At 42.1% G+C, this 24337-nt stretch overlaps 1 protein-coding gene across 5 annotated transcripts in view; it reads right to left on the bottom strand.

The window, feature by feature from the left end:
- Window positions 1–24337, bottom strand: part of CASK (calcium/calmodulin dependent serine protein kinase) — a 316647-nt gene that overhangs the window by 149772 nt on the left and 142538 nt on the right. For all 5 annotated transcript variants that reach the window (XM_032219765.1, XM_032219762.1, XM_032219764.1 and 2 more), the window contains exons 5-6: window positions 9561–9633; window positions 44–146 (exon numbers count right to left, since the gene is read on the bottom strand). In XM_032219765.1, the coding sequence (XP_032075656.1) occupies window positions 44–146; window positions 9561–9633 (176 nt within the window). The remainder of the gene's footprint in view (window positions 1–43; window positions 147–9560; window positions 9634–24337) is intronic.

The following is a 24337-nucleotide window of genomic DNA, read 5'->3' as shown; positions in this document are numbered from 1 at the left end:
AAAAAATCTTTACTGAACATGATATGAAATAGTCATTACTTACCTCCAGCAACAAGTCCTGATTCTCCTAATTGAATAGCAACTCCAAAACCACCAAGTTTTACAGGTGCTGAATTTTCCTTTGAAGCAAGTAGTACACAGTGTGGCTGAAATGATAAAATCACCCTGATGATTGATAAATCATCAATTTATTATGACACCAGAATATATATGTAAAATAGTCATTGAAAGGGGACAGGGTATATCATACATAGTTAAAATAGGCTCTTCGATGGCATTCAATGTGCTAATGAGGAAACTAAAAAATGTTGGAGTGCCAATGGTATTTAGAATGTGGCTAGATTAAAGCATTTGCAATAACCAGTTTCTTATTACCAAGGAGGAAAAAAATCCAAAGCTGCAAAGAAGTCAGAATTACAGTGGTAACATGGAATATGAAAAACATGATTACGAGAAAGCTGTGAATACTGAAACAGGCAGTGAAAGATAACACAAAATTACAAATTGACCTTTTAGACATCAGTAAATTTAAATGGACTGGGATTGGACACTTTCAGTCAGAAGATCATACTATTTATTACTCAGGATATGAAAAACAAATTAACTAATAGCAAATAACAAATTAACCACTAACTAATAGTGTTGTTATAGATAGGAAGGGTAGAGAAAAAAAGTGTGCAATCAGTGATTCCATAATATCACTTAGTCTTCATGTATAATCCTTTAATATGATAATCATCCAAGTTTATGCTCCAATGATCAATGAAGAAGAGGCTGAGGAGTTTTATGATCAAGTCCAATTTGAAACCAACAAAACATGCAAGCGAGATACTTTTGTCTGGAGAGTGGAATGCAGAAATAGAAAATTTTGTGGAAGATATAGTTTGATTGCATGATTTAGAAAACTGAACTAAAGCAGGACAGAAATTTATTAATTTCTGCCATTCTAATTATTTCTTCATAACCAACACCATCTTCAAAAAACAAACACCCCCTCCCAAAAAAACAATGTTGCATACATAAAAATCACCAGATTAAGTACATAGAAATCCAACTAGCCATATGATTGTTAAAAGGTGAATAAGCTCAGTTATAGGATCAAAGACATGATAAAGTGCTGTTTGTGGAACAGATCATGAACTGCTCATGTGCACATTCCAAGTGAAGCTAATAAAGTAACCAACTTCCACAATATGAAAAAAAATGTTCATTATTTTCATGGAGAACACCAGGAATCATTTTGAAGATCTGAACGGCACTGATTGGGAACCAGTCACTGAAGTTCAGAACCTCTATGAAACTTCCATGGAATGAAATCATAGAAGTTATTAAGGATGAAGGAGGAAATTAACAAAGCCCAAAAAACAGAAGAAAGCAAACTGAGTGACAGAATATATTGCTAAAAGAAAAGAAGCCAAAGTCACAAAAATCAAAGATGTCAGGGAGAATTTCAAGGAATTGTTAGAAGCAGTACAGGTAGTGCTTATCTATTGTTTGTCTTGTCTAGTAACTGAAGTTATAGTGGTGCAAAAAACAACAGCAAACAAACAAACGAAAAAGCTTTGCAACCAATCCTTGCATTTACGACTACTGCAGCAGCCACATGTTACATGATCACCATTTCTGTGCTTCTGAAATGGCTTGCAAATTAATACAGGTAGAGTTGTGGAGTGTGTATGAGGAGAGTGTCTGTTTGGTGCATATGATAGGACTGGGTGTGCGACCTGGAGCCCCCTCCACTGAGTGCAGAAGCAGAAGTGGATGGGGGCCCAGATTTGCCTCCCGTCCTGGAATGAATGGTGCGCGTGGCCTGCCGAGAAGAATGGGGGCCATGGGAGAGGGGGGTCTACGGGGATGGGGGAGGGTCGGAGCATTTCGGTTACGACCGGGAGGGATAGATATGACGGGAGCTGTAGGGCTAGCCATTACCGGGGAAGAAGGACTCGCTACATCACAATGATTCCTTGTTCCGGCCCCTCAGTCTCAACTCAAGGACCTTGTGGCAGAGGAGATCAGGGCCCTGGTCTCAGGTTGCTGTTGCTAAATGCCAGGTCTGTGGTAAATAAAGCTCCCCTCGTCCGGGACTTAATATTAGATGAGGAGGCAGACCTGACATGTATAACTGAAACCTGGCTGGGCCAAGAGGGAGGAGTCCCCCTCTCAGAAATGTGCCCAGATGGGTTCCAGGTGCTCCACCAACCACGACACCAGAAAATGGGGTGGGGGAGTAGCAGTTATCATCTGAAGGTCATTAGCTCCTTGCATGATCCCTGCCCCAGAGATTGTGGGGTGTGAGTCTCTCCTCCTGAAGTTGGACCTAGGGGTTCAATTGGGCTTGTTCCTGACGTACCTACCTCCCAGCTGCGTCACAACAGCTCTGCCTGCGCTCCTAGAGGCGGTAGCCGGGTTGGCGGTGGAGTTCCCCAGACTAATGGTACTGGGGGACTTTAACCTGCCATTTCTGGGTGAACACTCTGACGGGGCACAGGAGTTCATGGCTTCCATGACAACCATGGACTTGACCCAAGTAGTTCAGGGTCCAACTCATAGAGCAGGACACACACTCGACCTTGTATTTCTCTCAGGCAGTGGAGACGTGATCTTGAATTAAGGGGAATAGAGACCTTATCCTTGTCATGGTCAGATCACTCCTTGCTGAGGCTTGACTTTAAGATGCTACTCCCCCATTTCAGGGAGGTGGAGCCGATTAAGTGGTTCCGCCCCAGGCGCCTGATGGACCTGGAAGGATTTCAGAAGGAGCTTGGAGGGATACCTGACTCCCTTGTCCACAATCCGACAGAGTCCTTGGTCGCGGCCTGGAATGTTGCGGCGGCTGAGGCACTGGATCGGATTGTGCCTTTGAGGCCTCTCCGTGGCAGTAGATCCAGGAGGGCACCTTGGTTCACCGAGGAACTCTGGGAGATGAAGTGCCAAAAGAGACGCCTAGAGCGACGCTGGAGGGCTAGTAACTCCGAATCTGACCGAACACTATTAAGAGCCTTTATCAGGACACATTTTTCCGCTCTTATTGCGTCCGCGGAATCTCGCCCAGCCGTCCTGTTTAGGGTGACCCGCTCCCTCCTGAAAGGTGAGGAGGCGGGGGAACCCCTGCAGGGAAGCGCTGAGGAGTTCGTTCAGTTTCTGTCGGACAAAATCACTCAGATTTGGGCAGATCTGCACTCTATTTGGGCAGTACCAGCTGAGATGCCGAGAGAGAGTCTCAGTCAGATTTGCTGGGATGAGTTCAAGTTTGTCACCCCTGAGGAAGTGGACAAGGCCATGGGAGCGATGAGTGCCCCCACCTGTTTACTGGACCCGTGCCCCTCCTGGCTGGTTTCGACCAGCAGGGAGGTAACACGAGGCTGGCTCCAGATGATTACGAACGCATCTTTGCAGGAGGGGTCTTTCCCACAACCCTTAAAGGAAGCGTTGGTAAGACCCCTCCTCAAGAAGCCTTCTCTGGACCCAGCTATTCTTAACAACTATCGTCATGTCTCCAACCTTCCTTTTTTGGGGAAGGTTGTTGAGAAGGTGGTGGCGCTTCAACTCCGACGGACCGTGAATGAAGCAAGATTATCTAGATTCCTTTCAGTCTAGTTTCAGGCCTCGGTACAGCACAGAAACCGCTTTGGTTGCACTGACCGATGATCTCTGGCGAGCCAGGGATAGAGGACATTCCTCTATCCTGGTGCTTCTTGACCTCTCAGCGGCCTTCAATACCATCGACCATGGTATCCTTCTGCGACGGCTGGAGGAGGTGGGAGTGAGAGGCACCGTTTTACGGTGGTTCTCCTCTTACCTCTCTGACAGGTCGCAGTCAGTGTTGGTCGGGGGGCAAAGGTCGACCCCTAGGCCCCTTAAATGTGGTGTGCCACACGGTTCGGTCTTGTCCCCCCTCCTATTTAACATCTACATGAAGCCGCTGGGCGAGATCATTCGACAGCACGGGGTTAAGTACCATCAGTATGCAGATGATACACAATTGTATCTCTCTGCTCCGTGCCAGCTCAGTGTAGTGGCAGACGTGATGTGCCAATGCCTGGAAGCTATCAGGATCTGGATGGGGGTGAACAAACTTGTACTCAATCCCGACAAGACTGAGTGGCTGTGGATGTTGCCCGCGAAGGACAGCCTAGACAGTCCATCCTTGATCCTGGGGGGTGAAAACTTACACCCCTCAGAGAGGGACCGCAATTTGGGGGTCCTCCTGGATTCACAGCTGACACTGGAACACCATCTGTCGGCTGCGACCAGGGGGGCCTTTGCCCAAGTTTCAGAAAAAGTCAAGACGTGAGTGACATTGTTGTTGATGCCACTGGATAACAAAAAGCCAAGGGATGCAGAAAAGCCAATATGTACTTCTTTGGTTATGAAAAAGATATTTGATTATGATGACTATGTCATTCATTAACATTTTTATTGAGTTATGAAGCATTATAAAATACAAAATAAATAGAAAAGCCGGGGGGGAGGGGAAAGAGAGGTGATGAAAAATAGGAAGGAAAAAAAAGCATTGACTTCCAACTCTATTACAATAAAATAAGGAATTAACATCAAATCACAACTTTTTGCTTTTTCATAATAATATGTACAAGCCATTTCCATAAAGATCTACCATCTAGCATCGTATGAAAGATGATTTTTTAAATTCCAGATGTTACCAATACTTACAACTGATAATCTGGCAGAAGGATATTTCTAAGTTCATGTGGCAGGGGAAAAAATCAGGTTCTAAGTTCATATGATGGAAAAAAAATTATATCTAATTTTTAGATTAAAAATATCTAATTTCTAGATATGTTACTGCAAGATGCTAAGGAAAGAGGGCGGTTGAGTCTACCAGATATGAAATTGTACTTTGATGCATGTTTCTTGACCTGGGCAAAAGAATGGGTGAGCCTCCAGAATAAGAGGTTACTTGAATTAGAGGGCCATGAATTAAGATTTGAATGGCATAGCTACTTATGGTATGATAAATCTAAAATCAATGTTGATTTCAATAGCCATTTTGTTAGACATGCCATACTAAGAGTTTGGAATCAATATAAAACAAGGCTCTCTACAAAGTTGCCCCTTTGGGTGTCACCACAGGAAGCCTTTTTCAGAAAAGAAATGGTGGCAAAGCCAAACTCGTTGATTTATGAAAACATTTTATCTTTCAACTCTGGTGACCCAATATTAAAGCCGAAGGAAGAACTTGAATCAGAAAGTTATGTTTGTCATTGGTTTACTTATCAATAACTGAAAGAAAGGCTTAAACTGGATAAAAATATTATGGATTTGACTTTGTTAAAAATGAAAATAAATTTTATTATGTGGTAATAGCAATAGCAGTTAGACTTATATACCGCTTCATAGGGCTTTCAGCCCTCTCTAAGCGGTTTACAGAGTCAGATGAACATATTATTGCTAAAATCTATAAAATGTTATTGAAATTAAATTTGGAAAATGAACATGTAAAACATTGTATGATTCAATGGGTAAGGAAATTTGGATGTAATGTGATGCTTGAACAATGGGAAAATCTGTGGATGAAGAGTTTAAAACACAAATTGAAATACAGTCTAAAAGAAAAATTTTATAAGATGATGTATTGTTGGTATTTAACACCAGATAAATTATCTGAGATGTATAAAGGTATGTCAAATGAATGTTGGAAGTGTAAAAGTAAAGAGGGGACTTTTTCTCATCTATGGTAGACATGTGATAAAGAAAAACTTTTTTGGAGTATGATTCATATTTTAATACATTTTTTTTGGGAAATGGGAGATAAAAATGAAACCAGAACTTTTCCTTTGAGTTTAATGGAAGAACTGGAGAAAAAAACTGGAAATTTGTTATATATGTTGACAACAGCAAGACTTGTATACACAAAACTGGAAGGAGGGTTATTTCATGTCAAGTGCTCTGATTTCAGAAAAGTGCCCTGCTCGACCATCATGGATTTCTATGAAATTTGCTGTGAACATACACACACGTCCCTCATGAACATTGGTAAATTATTACATTTGCTGATGCAATACTTGCAGAGATATAGTCATTTGTTTGACCCCATACCTCAGCCTTCTACAGTACGACTCTGAGGTTTCAGCAACTTTGAGAGAATATCTCCGGCAATATTTTGTTGAGAGAAACAAAGCTTGGCCATCTTGTACAACTTCTTGTGCTCTGTTAAACAAAATGATAAAAACATTCTCATAAGCGATCTCCCATCTAGATAATTTGGAGCAAAGTTGGCTGAAAATGACTGCGGCTCAAAACAGGTTAAAGTTTGGCTTTTTATATCTCTGGAAGGAAAGGTATGAGAAACATGAAACTTTGTGAGTAATAACTTAGCAACACGTGGTTTTCGAATATAAAATTTACCCCAAAATTTATAGATACCTAAACAAGGCTTTCGAACCTCAAGGAGGAAATCTAACTACAGACTTAGGATCATGAACCAAGAAACCCACCCATGGCTGGTATTGCACGGCTATCGGGCATGCCCCCTATAGAGATGGAGTTGCTGGGTCAAGTGCCTGAACTGGCAGTGACAATGTCACCATGGACCAATGCAATATAGTAGTAGTAATGATGTCTCTATAAAACAAACAAGGCAAAACAATAATAGAATGCAAGTGACGTTGCCATAGCACCATCCTCAACTTTGTCTCTATTTTTAGGGCTTTATACGTCAGTGATGAAACACCAACCCTATTTTTTAGGGGGTTTGAAACATGCTCTTTCTAATTAGAATGATTTAACAGAGTTTCCAGAAAGTCTTTTTTGATAAAAGTGGGCTGAAAATACCCTATTTTTGGCATTTTTACAAAAACCATCAATGTTACACTCAATTTGTGAACTATTAAAAAGCAGTAGGAGAATGAATTTTTGTATTCAAAAACTTTGTGTTGCTAAATTATTACTCACAAAGTTTCACGTTTTTCATACCTTTCCTTCCAGAGATAAAAAAAGCCAAACCTTTTTTTGAGCTGCAGTCATTTTCCGCCAACTTTGCTCCAAATTATCTAGATGGGAGATCACTCATGAGAATGTTTTTATAATTTTGTTTAACAGAGCACAACATGTTGTACAAGATGACCAAGTTTTGTTTCTCTCAACAAAATATTGCCGGAGATATTATGTCTCAAACTTGCTGAAACCTCAGTGTCATACTATAGAAGGCTGTGGTATGGGGTCAGTGGTGGGTTCTGGATCCCGTTGCAACCGTACAATGCAACGGGGCCCGGTGTCCCCCACATGCACATGTGCAGCTCCAGCTGCTTGGTGGAGCATCGTGCAGCCACCGTACGCTCCGTGCGCCTAAGTGCTGAAGAGCTCAAATACAGGTAAGGAGCTCAGGCAGGCGGGTGGGCCCTTCGGAGCACCGTACCAGTACCCGCTGCTCCTAGCAGGCACCCCGTACCTGGGCGTACCGCCTGCAACCCACCACTGTATGGAGTCAAACAAATGACTATATCTCTGCAAGTATTGCATTGGCACACGTAACACTTTACCAATGTTCATTGGGGACGTGTGTGCATGTTCACACCAAATTTCATTGAAATCTGCGATGGTCGAGCAGGGAGCCATAGACCACTTGAACATGGTATGACCAAGGACACTCTGATTCCTACTGTTGATGAATGGTTGCAGAAGTTGATGGAGTTGGCTGAAATGACAAAATTGACCATTTTGATTAAAGAAAAGAACATAAGTACTTTTGTTTCCACATGAAGACCGCTTTTGAACTTCATTCTTGATGTGGAGAAGAATGAAACTCTGACTTTAGGCATTACCAATTAGACTGATTATGCTGACTATGTCAAGCTGTGGAATGTCTTTAGGATAACGGGAATTCCAGAACATCTAATTGTCTTCAGAAGAAACCTATATGCAGGATAGAAAACTATAGTATGGATGGAACACAGAGAATCATGCTCCAGATCAGCAAGAGTGACATAAGACCAAAATAACAGATATAGCAGCAAGTTTTAGAACCGACAATAAAAATACTGAAAAGGTGGATACTTTCTGATTTTAGGATCAACTGTCAACAATAGTTGATATTAATAGTTGATAAAGGACAGGGGAGCTTGTTGTGCTATGGTCCATGAGGTTGGAAGAGTTGGGTATGACTCGCAACTGAACAACAACAATAATAAAAAATAAAGAAATAGATTTCAAACTATGGTGAAGTAATAATGAAAGCCTTGGAAAAGATAGACAGATGCTATGATGTGTCTATATCTACAAAGTATGTTGTATGTTTTTTGTATGTTTATTCAATTTGTATGCCACCCTATTCCCGAGGGACTCAGGGCGACTAACAAACAGAGGGGAAGGGGAGTACACACAACAAATCAAAAAGACAAATTAAAACACAACAACAGTCGCAATAATTCAAGTGGGGCTGGGAACTCATCAGCCTGCCGAAACAGCCAGGTCTTAGTGGCTTTGCGGAAAGCCGGAAGGGTGGTGAGAGTCCGGATCTCCACGGGGAGATCGTTCCAGAGGGCCGGAGCAGCCACAGAGAAAGTTTAAAATCATGCAGGAAACAGTTTTTTTCTGACACCCTATAGAAGCAAAAGTTGGATTTTGAAGAGGGAGTGAAAGAGAATTGACATTTTTGAACTTGTGGGTTGGAGAAGACTCTTAATAAAATAGCATGGGCAGTCAAAAAAACAAATGGATTGTACAGTAAATTAATCTAAAGTTCTCACTTGAAGCACAAATTACAAGGCTCAAATTATCATACTTTGAATATATTATGCAAAGAACTGGCTCTCTTGAGAATTCTGTAATACCGAGAAAGGTAGAAGAAATGATAGAAAGAGGATGACCAGTGGCAAGATGGATGAACTGAATTACAGTGGTGATGGATGTAGTGTTGGGACGATCTGAAGGACGGGTTGGGGACTGCTCTTCTTGAAGTAAGTCTATTTATGTGGTCACTAAAAATCAGCACTAAGTGGATAATCCATAACTATATTTAAATTGTAAATTATCTACCTCAATTTCTATACTGCACTTGTTTTGTAATTATAACTACTGTACAGAGTTACAAAGTATATACTTTAATATAAGTTATTCAACTATATTATACTTAAGCATTATTTATGAAATGATATAGATACAGTAAACAGATTAAAAAATAGAATTTTTGACTGCATCAGATTTGGATTCAATAATAGAACACCCAAAGAAATAAACAGACCTCCTGTACAAAAACACATTTCTAGCTCTTAGACTAAGGGGTATGGAATATGTTTTGAATTTAAATAGAGCTCAAAATTGGTGCTTTAAATTCAAAACACTTCACATTCTAAATGCAAAGTGGATATAGGAATTTCATTAAAAAGAAAAAAAGATAATGTATATAATTATATTATGCTAATATATTACGTTTTATATGTGTACTTGTGAACCTTACCATATGAAAAGGTTCAATTGTTTTACTATTCTGTCCAAAACTCCAAATTAATAGGTGCCCTTGACTGAGTAAAACAGAGAAATCAAACAACAATAAATAATACAAACACTCACATGGATATTTTTCCTGTAATTATATGACTTACCTTCACATCCCTGTGAATTATATTATTATCATGACAATAGCGCAGCGCTTCCAATATCTGTCTCATGTAATGACTGCAAAACGAAACATGCAAATATGTTATAAGCACTGCAAAGAAAAAATAGGCATAAAATTCAGGTTGTTTGGGTGCTATATTTTAGAAATTCTAAATCATTGGGGTCTTTATTTACATTACATGTACTTTGAAGCCTAAAGCTGTAACATTTCTCTCCAGAAATAAGTCACGTAAGAAAAAGTTGCTTCTAAATAAGTATCCATAATATCATATGCTATTTATTGGTGAGACTATATTCAGAGTTCTCTGAGCAAGATATAATCGAAACAATTTAAAATCAAAGTCCAATAGAATTTAATAAAAATATAAGCATTCTTTTAACAAAATATTATAGTTGAGATTAACATACATTTCAATCATAGTAATATAGTTTAAAACAAGACAGGCATGAGCTAAAAAGACAACATAATGCCCTTGTGAATTGTATTTAATTAATTTAACATTATTTAAAACACTTCAGTAAAAACAAAAAGGTTTTTTCCTGATGTTTGAAAGGACAGTAATTAGTGTAACTAACCAGAGTTGCTGGAAACGAGGAGGCACATAAATTTAACAAATTATTATTATATTAAAATGTTAAGAGAGGGCACACCCTGAAATAAAAACAATGATATGAAGACTCTTTCCCTTGGATCTATTCTCTGTATTTCAAATTTTGGTGAACTTGATGCTAACTACTTGTAGAATGGAAGGAAAACTTGCTTATGTGTAATTTTAACTATTTGAATAGTCACCTGTGCATTAATGAAAATAGATAATTAGCAATCTTATTTTATGGAGGAAGAGCAAGTATCTGATCAGGAGACAAGTTCAGATAAAAATATCTGGATAAAGAGTGCATCTGCCCTAACTTAGTGTAATCCACATAATAATGACGTTTGCATAAATAAAGTGTAGGGAGAATGGTCCAGATCCATGGAGAGTTCAGGGTAAAAAGATAGCAGAAGAGAAGATTTAAAATGGACAAAGCCTATAACTGGAAGAAAATATACAGTATCAACTCATAACTATGAAAGTAAGATATGGCATAGCATGCTCATGTGAATGCCATCAAATTGCCACACTGAATGTGACAAAACTAACAACAGAGATTCAGGACCATTTCAGGAGAACTACTTACAACTCTGTTGTGGCCCAGCAGGAGCTGTTGGAGCTGCCACCAGACTCCGACAGCAAGGGGGGCCCTATGAGTTGGCTCTGGAGGATGTGGAGGACCCTGGACAGGGTTCCAACTCTGAGCAGGGCGCAGAGAGGCCATCAGGAGGCGCCTGAGCCTTGGACCAGTGGGGAGGAGACAAGGGAGTGTGATCCTGATGTCAGCAGTGAGTTGTTCCTGGATGCCTGGCACCGAAGAGCTACTAGGCGTCAGGAACAGTTGTACAAGCACAGGAGGTAATTGCACTCAGCTGGTGGTAATTAGGCTCCTCTCCAGACTATAAAAGGACTGCTTGTGCACACGCCCTTTTGCAGAAGTCAATGCAGGAACTAATGTCGGAGAACATTATTGTGAGCTTAGCAGGCTGGATTGCTGCCACGGCTTATCTGTGCTGGATTGCTGCCCAAGCTTGTCTGTGCCGGTTTGCTGCCAAGGATCTGTCTGTCTGTTAATTAAATGTCGTAACTTATCTTTGGCTCGGAGTGTGTGTTGGTGTGGGACGAGAGGGGTCAGAACACAACTCTATAAGAGAACTAGAGATTAACATAAGGTAGAGATTGTGAAGGCTTTTCAAGATGCATTCCATGCCCAGTTGGCAGAATATTGGGTCATCATCCACCAAGAGGGATACAACAAAATGTTTTTAAAGTAAATATATGTGGGGATAAAAGCCAAATCTGACTTTAACAGAAGAAATTGCAAAACTACTTGTAGAGCACGGGTGTCAAACTCGCATCACATTGCGATCACATGATGTTTCGCGATGTTTTTCCCATTCACAGAGCTGGGGTGGCCTTGGCCTGCATGTGATGTATCTGGCCCGCAGGCCACCAGTTTGACAACCCTGTTGTAGAGGAAAGAATCCAGAACTGGTATGTACTTATAAATAAAATCATGTACTGTGCAATCTTTCCTGGGGCTAATTAATTACTACCAAGTGTCCACATACAGGGAAATGTACAATGTTATATTCAGGATCTTCAAGGAATGGGTATTACACAAACCAAATCCAGTGTGATCTGAAAAATGATAGATGCATTTGAGCAGCATTATCACAGATATTCTTATTACAACTCCAATCTTAGATAAAGCAATTGCAAAAATAACTGATGCCTCAGAGAGAGTCACTACCCAGTGCAGAGGAAGCTCCTCATTTGGTAGAATTTCTGAATAAGAAACTACCCAAACTACTCATTGGTCTGTGTTGGAGAAAGAATATATATGCTCTTGAGAACATTACTTACATGTAGGGCTAGGTGCAATTGTTATTTTGAACTCAGAATTGACCATGCATCATTGAAATAGCTATACCAAAAGAAATTTGTATATTATAGTTTCATCCTGCTGGTGTATAGTTTTAAAACTGTGGGTGGGTTTCAATTTTTTTACTACCTATTCTGTGTGCATGGCCTATTTTGTGGGTGTGGCTTGGCAGTCATGTGACTGGGTAGGAGTGGCCAACTTGTAAAATGTGGTGAAACTCACTTAACAACGCTCTTGCTTAGCAACTAAAATGTTGGCTCAGAAACTGAGGCATTTGAAGTGTGCAAGTCTTAAAGCTGTCAAGTTACAAGACCCTTGCACCCTTAACCCTTTACAAAAAAACTCCCCAGAGGTATTCAAACCTGACAGCTTTAAAACTTGTGGACTTCAATTCCCAGAATTCCTCCTCCAGTCATGTTGGCTCAGGAACTCTGGAATTTGAAGTCCGCAAGTCTTAAAACTGTCAAATTACAAGACCTTTGCACCTCTAACCTTTTACACACATCCCAAAACTGAAACTTTATTTTTAAAGCATTTTGCATCTGAGAAAAATCAGAACAAGCCACACATCACCTCCACTGACTTTGAAGTCTCTCTTTTGCACTGCCAAAAGCCCTCACCGCTCTTAACCTGCAGTCGCCCTTTCAACCTCCCACCCTTGGAAAATGTGCGGTGGTCCTCCTGGAGGAGCAGCCAAGGGGCACTTTCCCCCACCCTCCGAATAGTGTGTAGGCTGAGGAAAGTGAGAGCGGAGAGGGGAGCTGCTCTTTTTTTGTGGGGCAGAAAGAGGCGAGGGGGCCTCAGGTGCCATCCGGGGCAGCCCCTCAGAGCATTGCTTTGTGGCCTGAAACAAATTGGCGGCAAGAACAGAATCTCTGGTGGCTGCAGAAGTGGCAGCTGAAACACAATCCTGGGCTGTCAGTTCCTGCTCTCCCTTCCCTGAGCATGTCCCGTTGCTTCTGGCACCGCTTTTGGTGAATTTGGCTTGGCAGTGATGGCAAGAAGCTGATGCCAGCGATGCTCTAAGCGATGGCAAGATAAAGAATGTTGGTCCTTACATGAACATGTCTTTTCAGTAGAGTGGTGGGAGGGGCTACAGCTTACCTGAAGGATCGTTTTCAGGGCGGTGCGAAGGAGAGTCCAATCAAGGGTTAAATACAGCCGAACTGCCCAGAACTGAATTGAAACTTTAAGCCACGCCTCTGGTGCTGAATATCTCCAGATTTTTTCAATGAAGACGTGGAACCGTTGCGCGCTGAGAAGTCCAACAATGGAATCAAACAATCATAAAAAGAAACAAGTCCAACTGGAAACCCAAGGAAAAACTTGACAACAGCGGAGCCAGACCCCAGGGTGGGGTGGACTCTCCTTCGCAGCACCCTGAAAACGACCCTTCAGGTAAGTCCAATGGTCCTTTTCCAGGGCGCTGCTCAGGAGAGTCCAAGCAAGGGACACACCCAAGGTAAATGTCACTAGGGCGGGAAGCAGAAGCAGTCAGGGTCTTTCCGCTGGAATGAATGCAGCACACGCCTCCCAAAGGCCCCCTCCACTGAAGCAAACTTGTCCAACTTATAATTCCGCACGAACGGAGATAAGGAAGTCCAGGTGGCCGCTCTGCAAATCTCCTTGATTGGAGCCCGAGTCACCCAGGCAGCAGTGGTGGCAGCGCTCCTGGTCGAATGCGCTGTGATGCGACTGGGTACCGGTTTAGACTGCAGAACATGAGCGAGGGCGATGCAGGCCCTAAGCCACCCACCAATGGTAGACAAAGACACCTTCCTGCCCTGAGACGACGGCTGGAAGGAGATGAACAGTGACTCAGAACGTCGAAAACTGGCAGGGCCCAAAAAGCGAACTTAGCCGCACTGAGGGTGGCATCGGCTGTATACTCCATGGCAGCCATGATTTTATTAATATCCTGTCTTAACTGGGTATCCTTAACCGGAATTCTTGCCATTAACTGCCTCAACCAGAGGAGGGCGACCCTGGAAAGAAAGGAAGCCAAGGCGGATGTCTTAATCATCCATGCAGCTGCCTGATGTGTCTTATGGCAGGCATTTTCAGATTTCTTATCCTCAGCCTTGAGACCCTCCAAGAGATCAGGCGGAAGCACTGACATCGAGGTAAGGGCTGCTACAGGAGGATCGATAGGTGACAACTTAAGTAAATCCTCCAGGCTGGCATCCATAGTGTACAGCCTCTTATCTGCTTCTGGGGGTAGTCATGGTAGCTGGTTGAGCCCATTGCTTCTGAACCAAATTAAGAAAAAGTTTGGGAATAGGAATGATCTCCTGGGCCGAGACAGGCTCCTCAAACAAATCCCCAGATAAATCATCTGGCTCAGCAGGAGCCTGAACAGGTGGTGTAGACCCCATACGGGTGGCTAACTTGGCCTTATCCAAAATGGTTTTGAAATTGGCAATCTTAAATAGGCCCAAAGACGTGGGCTTTTCAGTAGCAGCACCTTCCTCCCCAGAAACTCAGCCTCTTGTATAGGAAGAATGTCCTCCCCCTCCTCCCAGTCCGAATCCTCGGAGCCTGAAGAGGAATGGGGGGAATGCGAGACACATGGGGGAGAGGCGGTCCTAGGAACTGGCTGGGGCTCCAAATGTTTAGTCTTGCGGGTGCATTTGCCCTTGTGCAACATGCCAGCTTCAATGCCCTGGGAAATGGCCCTATTAATAACCTCCTGCATCTCAACCGAAAGGTTAGGCCCTAGGTCCCCCATGGGGTGAACCCTGAGGTCGGGCCTGCCTGGAGAAAGCCCTGGAGGGTACCCTGCTTGGGTGGGATCTTCAGGAACCTGATCAGCCATATGATAAACGATGGCCTAGCTGATAAACCAGGGACTACCTCCACTCACCACCTTGCAAAGCCCTTGCAGACCAACAGAACGCTCAGGAAAGACGTGGGAAGTCATGGCACCAATTAGTTGCCACCTGATGTTAAGCGTGAGCGTAAACAGCTCCCAGTGCCCGCAGAATCAAAGGCTCGTGACCGGTAAGCCCCAATCCTTGCCGCTCTGGTGAAAGAACACGAGCCAAATTGCCAGCCAGGCCGGACAGAAAAAGGCACTGCGCGGCTCCTGCCGTGAGTCAGGCTGCAGGCAGCTGCGGCACACAGTTTGAGGAAAAATCAAAACCACAAGTGGCTCCAAAATGGCGGCAGGAAGCAACTAACGCTATTTAAACCTTGCTGCCAAAGCAATCCAGAGCCCTGAGGAACCGCACCACACGCCGGCCACCAGAAGGCACGGACGCCGGCCACAAGAGCCTCAGCAGGGAATTCCCCCCCCCCAGTGGGGGTCACGGCAGCACTGGCGTCGGAATTCCGACCCGTGCGCTTCCCCGACAGCTGCCTGAGTTCCAAGAGGCGCCTGGGTGTTAAGTGCGTCCACTGGGCTAGCTGAATTGAAAAAAACTGGAGATATTCAGCACCAGAGGCGTGGCTTAAAGTTTTAATTCAGTTCTGGGCAGTTTGGCTGTATTTAACCCTTGCTTGGACTCTCCTGAGCAGCGCCCTGGAAAATAAGAGGTCGCCACGTCATTTAATCGCCCAGGCGGAAGTGTTGAAGTTCTTACACAAGGTAGGTTCCACATGCTTATCCTCCGGTTTCAACTTTTTGGCCACGTCCCCTAACACTACTGTGGAAGAAGTGCCTAGAGCTGCTACTGGTGTATCTACCATGGGCAACTGGAGGGCCTGGGAGAACACTTGCTCCATATTATAGAAGCAGCGATCATTACTCCCAGGATTGGGTAAGGTGAAGGACAGGCCCACTAGTTTTTGATCACCTCAAGAAATAAAGGGTCTTAAACATAGGTGGCAAAAAAAGGCCAGGGAAGGCTGGGGGATCAGGAGGGATGGTGTCTTTGTTGAGAACCTCATATCCTGGTGTGTATCCTCCCCCAGAATGGATCCTTCGCTGACCACCGAAGGGGACGGTAACCTAGCGTGATCATTTCTATGCGGCTATCTTCTCCAAGCCATGGCGCACCTGTTGGAGCCGTGACGCGGCTGTTGGGGATGCAGCGCGGTTTTTCAGCCTCTGCACATGTCGGAGTCCCTGCAGTCGCTCTCCTTCGCTGCTCCAACGAAGCCTGTCACCCCCAAACACCCAGGGACCAGACAGAACTCCTCAAGGCTCAGAGGTAGGAGAGAAATGCCAGAAAGTCTCTCCTACCTCCTCATGAGACAGTAAATAAGGTCTCTGTGGCCAGCAGCACAACAATTTGTAAATTTGGAAAAGTCAATCAATAAAATTAATCAATTTAGACCAATTTAGAATAACTGCACTATTTCCTCGAATGGAGCCAAAGCCAGTGCTTGGACCAAAAACTGAGATGAAATTGGGAGCCAATGGGGAAAGGAGGATACTTGAAAGAAATTTCCCTCGGTCTTTGGACCAATCCAATTTGACAAAACACAGCTGTAGTCCCTCCCGCCATCCTTATTGGAAAAGGGCCCCACCGCTGAGCCGGATTCACCAAAAGTGGCACCAGAAGCAACGGGACATGCTCGGGGAAGGGAGAGCCAGAACTGACTGCCATGGATTGTGTTTCAGCTGCCGCCGCCACTTCTGCTGCTACAGCAGCCACCAGAGACTCCTTTCTCACCGCTGCTTTATTTCAGGCCGAATAGTGATGCCTCTGAGGGGTTGTCCCCGGATGGCACCTGAGGCCGCCTTGCCATAGCTCTCGGAGGAAGGAGACAGTGATGCTGGCTGGCGCTCGCTTCCCTTACTGCTCACCACCACCACCCCTGCAGCCTACCAGCTGTAACCCCACCTGCCCTGCTTAGCTGGGTGGCTGGCCAGGAAAGCGGTGAGGGGGCGAGCGCCCTTGCTGCTTTCCAGCCAGCCACCCAACTAAGCAGTACAGGCGGGGCTGCAGCCAGTGGGACTGCAGCTGGTGGGCCTTAGGGGCAGCTGTGGTGAGCGGTAAAGGAAGTGAGTGCCGGCCAGCATCCCTGCCTCCTTCCTCTGCGAGTGCAGCTGGGGAGAAATCAGGGGGAGAGTAGGAGGAGGCCATCCCTAGCAGAAGCTCGGCTTTCTCCTCCCTCTCTCCCCCTGATTTCTCCCATGGCAAGCAAGGCAGCTCTCAAAGAGAATGAAGCGCGGGCGCTTCTTCCAACAGACAAGGCCTCTGCTCCTCTCCCTTCCTTGGCTGTTTCTTTCTTTCGATGGTACGGGAGTGTGGCCAGGCCACCATCGCTACTGGTCCTATTCGGTACGCCAGATTTTCACTACCACTCCTGGCGTACCAGACTGTACTGGGAGGAACTCATCTCTGAGTCAAGGGAAGAAAATATAGTGGCAGAAATATTTAACGAACACAACTGCTCATATGGAAGAGTAGGGGAGGATGATCTAGTATCTATTATCTATTAATAGATACTATCTATTAATATACTATCTATTAATATACTATCTATTAATATACTATCTATTAATATATTGACAGGTCTAAGCCCAAAGGCAATATAGTGAATGTGCACTTGGAGAAACAGTGGTGGGGAAGCTTGGCAGCATAGAACTTTTCCAGGGAGGAGATAGTATATTCCAGAGAGAAACTCAGATTAAGAGACTGTGCAATCCTCAACTGGACTGGGCAGGGAGAGAATTATGCCCTAGAATCTCTCAGGATATATCTATTAGGGTACAGAGTTATAGTTTTAGTTTGGTAAACTGTCCATTAGGTATAAGCACAAAAAGGAACTGGAAATCAATTGAATGTCACTATTTCAGGGAAGCAAGAGGTCAAGAAATGATTTAGAAACAGAAAATATGTTTGCAAAAATTGCTACTCTGAAAAGTAAAATTTGATTAGGAATACTGCTTTTAAAGTATAATCTTTGGGTTTTTTTAACTAATCCTTTAAAGCTCTGTATAAGTTCAGTTAATTGTATATTTCAATCTTTTATGCATAGTGTCAGGTTGTATAATATGAAGACATAACTTTAGAATTTTTTAAAATTTGTAATAATTGTTTTCAACCTTCAGTACCTTTCTATAATTCCTGCAGAATGCTACTTTTTGTTATACATGGGAAAACTCTTGTGGTTTGCTAAAAGCACTGTACCTTTTTCTATTAAATTTTCTTTTGTGCACTTTTGGAGAGGAAGGAACAGTTGTTATTATTGTTCAGTCACTTCCCTATCTCCTGGTGTTTGCCCACATTCATGTTCATTGCACAAATTACTCTATCTAACCATCTCATCCTTTGCTGTACCCTTCTCCCTTTTTCTTCAATCTTTCCGAACATCAGGGTCTTTTCCAATGAATCGTCTCTTTTCATCTATTTTTTTCATTTAAAACTTGCAAGTTGGCAAACATTTTTTGCAAAAATTTCCAAAGAGGCTCTAATGTTAAAAACACTGAATCCCATCTCTCCTTTATCTCTCTTTTGGGGGGCATTGTAAAGAATATATAAAGAGTCAAAGTCCTTAATTTAGTGTTGATTTGATTTCAACGTAGTACAAATCCCTTATAACCAAATTTCACAGCAGTGTAAACAGTTCTTTTTCAAGGACAGAGAGAATGGATATTTCATAATAAAGTAACCACAGAAACAACTAAGATAATTCTCACAAAATTATCATTCTCACATTTATTATAGAGAATTATTATTCTCTATCATTTATTCTCACAAAGAGAATAAAAGTCTTTTTTTAAAATAAAAAGATATGTACAAAAATAAAATGACAGAGTTCAACAGTTCTTTTACAAAGACTAACAATATGGAAAATCCTTAAAGTAAATCAGATCAAGTCACTTTCACTGCAAAAAACCCCCACCTCCTCATGCGTCCACTTTTGTTGTGGCGAAAGAGAAAGTGTTTTAAAGCTCCAGAGTAAAGAATGGAAGTTTACATTTGTAATTAAGAAAAGGGGTTTAGAACAAATCAGCACTCAGTCAGTCTATTAACAAAAAACAGAAGCATGCCTTTCACTTTCCTTCTTTCCTCAGCTATTTATAAAGCCTCATCAGACAGCCACTTTGCTTTCTTCATTCCTTTTTTTGGGGGGGGGGGGGTGTCATTGTAAATGATTCCTTGTACAATGTTCTTAGTTCACTGTTCTTTAGGCACTTTTCTACCAAATCTGATTCCTTAAACTTATTCACCACCTCCATTGTATATTCATAAAGGTTACAATTCAGATCATGCCTAGTGATTTCCCCTACTTTCTTCAATTTAAGCCTGACTTTTGCAGTAAAGCCCATGATCTGAGCTCCAGGTTTTGTTTTTATTGACTGTATATAACTTCTCCATCTTTGACTGTGGAGTATATAATTAATCAAATTTCAGTATTGACCACCTGGAATCACCTCTTGGTTGTTGGAAAAGAGTATTTATTATGAGCAGCAGGTTTTCTAGATAACTCTCAGCTTTTGTTCTGCTTCATTTTGTATTCCAAGATCAAACTTGCTGTTATTCCGGTTACCTTTAGACTTTCTGCTTTAGCATTCCAATCCCCTATGATGAAAGAAAATCTTTTGATGTTAGGGAGTTCTAGAAGGTGTTATAGAACTTCATAGAACTGATCAACTTCAGTCTCTTCGGATCAATGATTGGGGCACAGATTTGGATTATTGAGATGTTGAATGCTTTGCCTTGGGATCATTCTGTCATTTTTGAGATTGTATCCCAGTAGTGCTTTTCCCACTCTTTTATTGACCAAGAAGGCTAGTCCGTTTCTTCTAAGGGATTCTTGCCCACAGTAATAGATATAATGGCCATCTGAATTAAATCTTCCCATTCCTATCCATTTTAATTCATAGGCTCTCAAGATGTCAATGTTCAATCTTGCCATTTCATGTTTCACCACATTTAGCTTACCTTGATTCATAGATCTTACATTTCAAGTTCATATGCATTAACTTGAGAACAAGTGTGGCTACAGTTGTGACTAAGAGTGTCTTTGCACAGGTATGTCTGGTACACAATTTGTACCCTCCCATGGACTCGAAGGCTCTTCAGTCAGTAAATCATGTTATGCTTACCTGCTCCCTGGATTAATGTAATGAGGCCTAATAGAGCTCCCTTTGAAGGTGATATAGTAGCTACAGTTAGTCTAGAATCCAGGCAGTGATGGGAGCAGCATGTTATGCCCACATAACTTCACTGTTTACCAACTGGCTTTCAGATGAAATTCAAAGTGCAGGTTATTATCTTTAAAGACAGTCAGTGATAGCCAGGCCCAATCTCCAATTGTTTCTTCCCATCTGGCGCAATCAAGAAGTTTGAGTGCGCTCTGGATCCTGTTCATCAAACAGTCATCATCATGAGGCACACTTATTAAGTTATAACATCTGTCCTCTTAAATGATATATGAATTTGTTACAACCTCCGTTCTTACGACATTCTGATAATTACTAAATTGCTGAACTCCAGAGCCTTAGGATAAGATGGCTAAGGAACCATGCATGCTTAGCTTAGCTTAGCTCTTCGGTTCAGCTATGTTCTCTTTTATATGTATTGCTTCTTTTATTTGAAAGCCACCTGGTAGCCTCAAGATGGGATTAAATAAACAAATACCTAAACTTTATCTAAACAATTCAAATAACAATATTCAATACCTTCAAGGAAGTAATCAAATACCTTACTTTTCTGCAGGTCAATCTGCCTTTTGCCAAAATCCAGGTTCATTTACTTTTTTTTATTAACATTTTTACCAAAGAACAGCAAGTTTCAATATTTGTACTGTTTGATTGAAAATTGGGATTCTTCAAGAAAGTGGCAGGACTGTCCATATTTTAGTCAATATCAACTCTCAAAATATTAGTTAGGTTATCTAGCCTAATAAGGGGGATGCAGTGGCTCAGTGGCTAAGACACTCAGCTTGTTGATCATGTCTGCAAGTTCAGTGGTTTGAATCCCTAGCACCGCATAACGGAGTGAGCTCTTGTTACTTGTCCCAGCTTCTGCCAACCTAGCAGTTCAAAAGCACATAAAAAATGCAAGTAGAAAAATAGGGACCACTTTGGTTGGAAGGTAACAGCGCTCCGTGTGCATTCGGAGTTTAGTCTTGCTGGCCACATGACCACGAAGACGTCTTCAGACAGTGCTGGTTTCTCGGCTTAGAAACAGAGATGAGCACTGCCCCTTGAGCCGGAAACGACTAGCACGCATGTGCCGGGGAACCTTTACCTTATAGCCCAATAAATAAACCAATAATAATCACCAGTAGGAGATTATTAAACCTAAATTGTGGAAGTTTGATAATACCAAGTTCTGTGTACATGTACATGCCCCCCCCCCAATAAATCCCACTTACCGTATTTTTCAGAGTATAAGACACACTTTTTTCTCTCAAAAGAGAGGCTGAAAATCTGGGTAAGTCTTAAACACTGAATACAGCAGTTTTTTGCCTCCCGAAACCCCACCCCCTTCACCAAAATGGCCATGCATAGCCTTATGGAGGCTTTCAGAGAGCTCCTGGGGGCTAGGGAGGGCAGAAATGAGCAAATAACAGGCCATTTTTTGTCATTTTTGCTCCCCCCGAGCACTCTACAAACCTCCAGAGGGCTATTCATGCCCCCCTTTTTTAAAAAAAAAACAGGCCCGTTTTTGGAAAAAACAGGCTGGTTTTGGGAGGTTTGCAAAGTGCAACCCTCCCCCCTTTTTGCCTCTTCAAAATCTTGTTGCGTCTTATACTCCAGTGCATCTTATACTCCAAAAATAAGTATGTAAACATCAGTGACGTGCGGTGAGATTTATGGCTGGTGAGGCACTGACACAGGGGTTTCAATTTTTTTTAGACTTGTGGACTTCAACTCCCAGAATTCCACAGCCAGCATGTTCAGTTCCAATTTAGAGTGACAGCATTTGTTTTTCTCCTTTGCGAAAAAGTTTCCTTCATTCTTTTTCTTCTCCCTCCCCCTCCTTCCTCCCTCCCCCCTCTCTCAAACAGACACACGCACAGAGAGAAGTTGGATCCCTCTCTCACTCATTCTCAAACAAACACAAACACAGAAGTTGGATTGGATATATTTTCCAATGGCTTGAAAGCAGCTCCTCTGCCACACACATCCCCATTCCCCTGCTGCCTTCCGATCTGAGCCTTTGATTGCAAGTGGAGCCACGTTGCCTTTTCAATCTTGTAATCAGTGAAGCTGGGCTTATATAGTTTTATCCAGCTCTGTGTGTATATGTGTGTGTGTGTTTTTGAAAAGGCAACGTGGGTCTGCATGCAATCAAACTACACTTGGAGAGGAATCTACACTTGAGGATCAAGTTTGAATTCCTCCCCCTCCCTCCGAACCACACGTAACTTTTCCAGCTGTTTCAGAGAGGATTTCAACTCTGCTCTTGCCTGCCATCATGAAAAGAAAAAAAATGTAAAAGAAAAAAGGCAAGAGCTGAGGTCAGGCTGAGCTAGTTGCTGCCAGAGTCACCATGGATGACTCTGCTTAGTGCTTAACTGTTTAAAAAAGCCTCTAGAAAAGCACCCTCTACAGGAGGAGGCAAGAGAACCACGTGCCTCATCTATGTCAGGAATTTTTCGGCTTTTAACCCTTGCTTAACTCTGCTCGAGTGATCATAAAATGCCAGACTAGATGAGGCACGTCATTCTCCTGCCTCCTCCTGTAGAGGGCACTTTTTTGGAGGCTTTTTTTAAACAGTTAAGCACTAAGCAGAGTCATCCATGGTGACTCTGGCAGCAACTAGCTCAGCCTGACCTCAGCTCTTGTCTTTTTCCTTTTACATTTTCTTTTCTTTTCATGATGACAGTGGTGAGGCTCTGCCACCCCTGCCTGCACGTACCTGGTAGACATTCCCCACAATGTGAGGGATGCATGCTAAACCTTAGCTACAGTTTGCTAAATCTATGGTACTCAAAAGGTATATATGCAGAAATAAAAAATGATTTGTAATCAAACCCTTTATTAGCTATTACATAATGGGATTTCATTTTTGAGATACTTCTTACCAGAGTCCTCAATGGCAGAGCTTCACATGTACTAGAAAAGTTTTTAAAAATTCAGGGAGATATTTAGAGATGGATTTGCCTTCAGAGTAACCGACTGCATAGCACAGTTAAACGTCAGGAACTGGCCACAGGAAATATTTTATGACATTTTCTTATGCCACAGAATATTTTATGATAATTTTATGTCATAAATTGTTTTATAAAATTTGCTAAATTTTAATTCCATAAGTGTTATGTATCCCAGATTTTGGATGCATTCTGTAAGATACTCATATGGAGTACCTGGGTTAAAAAGATTGTGTCCTACAATGCACAATTTCACTCAGTTAGAGACCTGAGTGTTTTCGTAGTACATAGATTGGGCTGACTTGGTCAGAGAAAACCAAATTGAAGTTTAAGTGTCTTGGGAGCAAGTAATGGTAAAAAGGAACAATTTCCTCAAGATGCCTTCTGATAAATGATTTTCAGCAACCTTTCCCCTGATCAACATTATATAACATATCCTTACATTTTTTTCAAAATTTCAGATATGTTCATGGTCCACCTATGAGCATCATTTACCTTTGTAATTCCCATCATAGTCACCTGGAAAAAAGCTACTTACCATCTACACTGTATCTTAGTCATATTGTATTGTATTGTACAATATCTTTATATTATAAAGATCAACTATGCAGTAGCTAACGAAAACAACTTTATGCAATCATAATTGTAATAGCAAACATTCTTAAAGATATAAGTCTGTGATATGCCAGAAACTGGAGGGTTCAAACGAAACCACGCCACCTTTGGTCCATGGAAAAACCTCTCTCTATGGAACTGGTCCCTGGTGCCCAAAATGTGGGAGCCACAGCTCTAGAACACTGAAAACATATATTGCTAAAAATATATATTAAATATTCTTTCTAGAATATATGAATGCATAAATAAAATTAGGAGAGCATAAACTCTCAATATTTTGGTGTTATTTTTTTAAAACAGACAAAAAACCTTCCATGTCAGTATACCACAAAATTTAGCTATGGAATCAACAGGATTCAATCCTTCACCTGTTTAGTTAAGTTTAATATATCTTCCATTGAACTAATATAATACAAATCAACTTACACAATTTGTTACTAAATGTTGTATGTTATTTACCTACTTAGATGGCTTTAAAAGAGAACAGTCTCATATGAACTTGTCTATTAGTACAATAATTCATGATTATGTAATGAAACTCCTGTGTTTAAAAATAACATGTTTCTGAACATAGCTTGCTAGGATGCAAACATGGCAGTGCAAACATGGCTTTATCTCTTTTAATTTTCTGCAAACTATAACTAGAAAAAGAAAACTGGAGCTATCGTAT

This window comes from Thamnophis elegans, chromosome 6 (assembly GCF_009769535.1).
Source record: "Thamnophis elegans isolate rThaEle1 chromosome 6, rThaEle1.pri, whole genome shotgun sequence".
Lineage (NCBI taxonomy): Eukaryota > Metazoa > Chordata > Lepidosauria > Squamata > Colubridae > Thamnophis > Thamnophis elegans.
The sequence above is the reverse complement of the archived record's forward strand: the minus strand, read 5'-3'. Positions and strand labels throughout refer to the sequence as shown.